General features: G+C 44.7%; 1 protein-coding gene across 1 annotated transcript; it reads right to left on the minus strand.

Moving 5' to 3' along the window:
• Positions 1-3,356: 3,356 nt before the first annotated feature.
• LOC116378447 (chondroitin sulfate synthase 1-like) lies at positions 3,357-4,202 on the minus strand. Its single transcript, XM_031840326.1, has 2 exons — positions 3,503-4,202; positions 3,357-3,427 (listed from the first exon to the last, which is right to left on the minus strand). Exons 1-2 carry the CDS (start codon positions 3,811-3,813, stop codon positions 3,367-3,369), a joined length of 372 nt encoding a protein of 123 aa, XP_031696186.1. The 5' UTR covers positions 3,814-4,202; the 3' UTR covers positions 3,357-3,366.
• Between the last annotated feature and the right edge of the window lie 296 nt (positions 4,203-4,498).

The following is a 4,498-nucleotide window of genomic DNA, read 5'->3' on the forward strand; positions in this document are numbered from 1 at the left end:
TCTATGAAATAACCACATGGTTTCATATTTTCCTGTGTGAATGAAATACTTGACAAATGAAAAGAACTGACTATTTTCTTAATTAATAACTTTAAAGTGAATTAACAGTTTGTTGATCACATTGAACAGAGTGGTAATGTAAAGTCTGACGTGAAACAGAAACTCAATCTTCAAATGATATTCCCTCAACATATTTCTGGTTTTCTCAGTAATTTGTTATTATCAATTTAGTCGATACTACTGTGTATCAAGATATCTTGATGGATGATTTCATCACAAGACGATAACTTATCATATTGAATTATTATGGCCCAGCGATACTTTGGAGGGAGGCCTAAAGACAATCAGACAGTGTTTGCCAGCTCTGTGTCGGCTCTACTAACAATACTGATGATTTACTCTGTGTTTGCTTCCAGTGGTTTGACAGAACGTCCACGACAATAACATTGTGACAAACCCCTAAAAATGTCTCGACAATGTCACTAAATAACAGCACTTCCACAACCTCCATTCACCACCACACACATGCCTGTGCATGTCATCACTGGTGGAGTAGACACTTCTCATTGATCATGTGTGTGCAGCACTAAATGGACATTCAGCCAGCTCGCAGCACGCTCTCCTGACGCAGTCACAAATAGCTTATGTAGCAGCGTACGTCAGCTAGTTCCAAACACGAGAAAAAAGCATTTCCACAGTGAGATCTCTTATCTACAAAGGCAGCACAAGTAAAGCAGCTCCATTATATTAAATGTATCACCCAGTCTGTCTGTGGAGGAAATCAAATCAATGAATCAATACATGGGCCTACACACGCTGTGGATTTCTCCCCGTGGGGCAGACATGATAACGGCTCTGGTTCACTAAACCTGTGCCGTCAGTCAACCTGGTGAAGGCCGGTCAGAGAGCTGCTGCCCACTCAAGTCCTCAGGAGCTGCTGAAGACGACTCGGTGTGGACCGGATGACAGAGCGCTAACGTTGACCGACGTTGCTTGACCCCCGTCATGCGGTGCATTCAGTGCACCTGAGGCAGACAGTCCAGGTAGTGCTGTGTTTTAGATTCTAGAATATTCGTTGACAGCCCAAAAAACAACGCAGCCCCAGCTAAACCAGGCAGGGATGAGCCGACATACTCGTAGATACACCGCAGCAAACAACAGACTCCACTCACAAAGTCAAAGTCTTGCCGTAGATCAAGTGGGAGATGATCAAATATGTGGAAATAAACGTCGCTCTGTGAGGCACGTTTCTAGCAGATCCCATTCACCTTCTTCACTGCTGGAGGACAATAAAGCCAGTAAAAGCTGATGGACAGCAGGAGAGCACAGTGACATGTGTGACTGTCCCGTCAGGTCTCTTAAATACTTCCTATTAGACAGACGGTGTGTGAGCACCATGAGAAGCTGCAGCAGAGCAGGAGGACTCTCACTGATGAAGCTAGGAGTCAGGCCTTTCCTTGCATGAATATAAATGATGGGAAATGTTTAGAGTCACGGTGGAGAAAAGCTGACGCTGTCCTTTAACATGTACATGCCCCTAAGACTGATGTGTGGTGGTTCCTCTACTAAAGAAATCAGAATGAGTGACCTGAGGAGGACCACAGACATTCATCAACATGGGTCAGTACGTGGTCTCACGTTAAGAGGATAGAGTTAGTTAGTCAGCATCACACTGGTCCCTCAACAGAAAGCCAATGGGATTATTCCATTGAATTTTGGATTATTGCACAAAATAAACTCTGTGAAAAACAGACGTTTTTGATACGTACATGTTTTGTTCAGCAAGATATTCTTCACAAACGAACACCACGTTTAGGACTTCTGAAGTGTGAATGCAATCAGCAGAAGTTAAAAGTATAACGTGTATTTAAAAAAAAAAAAGGTAGACAGCTAAAGAGGAACTCCACCACGGTCACATGACTTCACATCTCCACCTTTAAGCTAAAGAAGGACTCGTGTTCTATAGTGAGGACGTGAAGTTGTCTCATTTAGACACTTGTTAGCAGACGCATAGAAGCTTCTACCTTTACCAGAGGGGCGTTTACTGACCTACTTTAGCGTAGAAGAAAACAGGTATTTAATCAAAAACACATTCAAATAACCCACTGACTTTGAGACAAGGGAACATGAAGTGCAAAAATGCTGACTCATCTGTGGATTTCATTCCTGCAGCGCTCTATTGCTCTCATTCACAATGATCACACATGTCTGCCATGTAGAAGCAGGGATACATCTCCTCTCAGCCTACATGATGATTCAAGCAAAAGCCTAAAATAATAAGCATTCATTCCAACTGTTTTTGAGAGGAAATTGAAAGAACTGTTTTAACAGAATATACAGCTCATCTGTGTCTGCTGCTGATGGACTGGTCATTGACAGCACAGTGCAGATGGGTCCTTATTGAACCTAGAAACCCAGGAGGCTTCACGAGACAACAATCCTCTCTCATAATCTATTTTAGAGATCTGCTTGTCTAATTTGCACTTTCATTTGTTTTTGAGGACAACTCTTATTTGTGGGTCTTGAACATAGCAGGAGTCAGCAATGACTACATGAGAGTCACAAGCTTCTGTCTGAGGTCCCAGGAGATGTTCAGTGGAAACACCAGGCCCCCACTACAGAAACAAAGCAGGTCCTCAGTGAGACTCTGTGGAGCAGTGAGGTCACAGCTCTGGTGGCTGATGATGTCAGAAGGTTTGAGTAACCCTGGGAGGCATGAAGCCCTGGACCTTATGTGCAAAGTCAAGTGAGCCTGACCTAGTCACTTGGGAAACGAACAATCAATTCAAGTCATTTGTAAAGAAAGACGTGCAACATTCTGACTGAACACATTTGGGATTCTGGGCTGATAAAACAAGATATTTGCAGGCGTCACCTAGGGCTGCGGGAGGTTGTGATTGTGTCATTTCTCTATTTTCTGATATTTTATAGGCTAAATGATTAATCGATTAACTGGAGAAATAATCAACAGACTGATTGGCAATGCAAGTTGTAGTTCTAACCCAAAGTTTACAAAGACGTTTGGAGAAATGTGTCGAAAAGGATGAAGCAGACATGTAGAATATTTCCATTTGATGGAAAAAATAACCATAATGCTCAGTGTTTACATCGTGTTGCGTCAATGAAGAGGCACAATAGGATCCTCGATACTTTTGGTGCTGACAGAGTGGACTTTGATAAGCTTACCTTAAAGCGACTTAGGTAAAGAGGCAGCAGTTAGAAGTGTTCTATCATTTCAGACCATCACGCAGCACTAGCTGTCACTGTTACATGTTTTCTTGTGAATTCCCTTAAAACGACAGAAACGGAGCTGGGCCCGACTAATGACGACAGCTGGAGATGGTAGAAATAAGGGCTGCTATCTACCTAATAAATACACAGTATGAAGCGGCTGTGAACCGAACCCTCGGTCCACGTCCTCTCCGGTCTGCGGACACAGAGAGCAGACTGTTGGGACCGTTACCGCTATGCTCATTGTGGGTAAATGAGACACGTCACGTACCTGTGAGCCGCCACCGCTCGGCTGTTCAGGTATTTCTGTGCAGTCATGACACCAACGAACAGGAAAGTATTGGACCTGGGTCCAGGTTTCTCGGTCGCCGGTGACCCGTTATCTTGCAGTGGCCATAGTAACCCGTTGTATTCCGCTCTGTGACCCCAGTTCAACCCACAGCCGGACGGGTTTGCCTTTCGCTTGTGTCCCGCTTTCTTCAGCTCCGTCGCCCTGGGTAGGATGAGTCTGGACGCCAGCGTGAACCCGACCACCAGTCCCAGCAGAACACTAAACCATGCTCTTCGGCTTCGACCTGCCATTCCCCAAAACTTCACCAGCTCACTGTGAATCCTCGCTGTATCCTAACAAAACAGCAAAACGACAACCAAAATATAAAAAAATGAAATTAAAAGAAGAAAAAAGAGAAGGGTAGGGCTCCTCTGTTGCTCACGCACACTCTCTCATAGTAGAAAAGCCCTTTTCTTTCAGTTGCCTACGTAGCATCACAGCGGTCTCCTTGAAGCGACCACCTGAACCCTTCTCTGCCGCTGCTTCCTCTGCTCATCCAGCTGTCGGTCCTTAGCGACCATCGGCAAACTTCAACGCCGATCGACAAATGCAGCAGTTTTTTTCTTCGCCTTGAATAGCGGCCCCATTATCACCATTATCTTGCCATTGGAAGAATGTCGGACTGTCGAGATCGCTGATTGCGAAGGGGGGGGGGGTTTAACCAAGCAGTGGTTTGACCCAACGGCTTTCCGTAGAAGCGCTCTGACTGGCTGGCTTGGTGAATCTCTTCGAGGTGGGAGGGGCCGGAAGTACGTTTCACCATTCTGCATTCCCGTCTCATTCTTTTTTTACTTTCCTCAGTGTCGCTTACGATAAACACACACTGCCAGATAATGTAACGATCATATATGTAAACGATAAGGCCACCTGATTTCATTTCAACTTTGTTTCTGGGAAATTATGTTGTATCAGTCCTTTTGGTTTGGCGAACAACTA

The sequence above is a fragment of the Anarrhichthys ocellatus genome, unplaced genomic scaffold (assembly GCF_004355925.1).
Source record: "Anarrhichthys ocellatus isolate YVR2014 unplaced genomic scaffold, GSC_Weel_1.0 scaffold2623, whole genome shotgun sequence".
NCBI classification, from domain to species: domain Eukaryota; kingdom Metazoa; phylum Chordata; class Actinopteri; order Perciformes; family Anarhichadidae; genus Anarrhichthys; species Anarrhichthys ocellatus.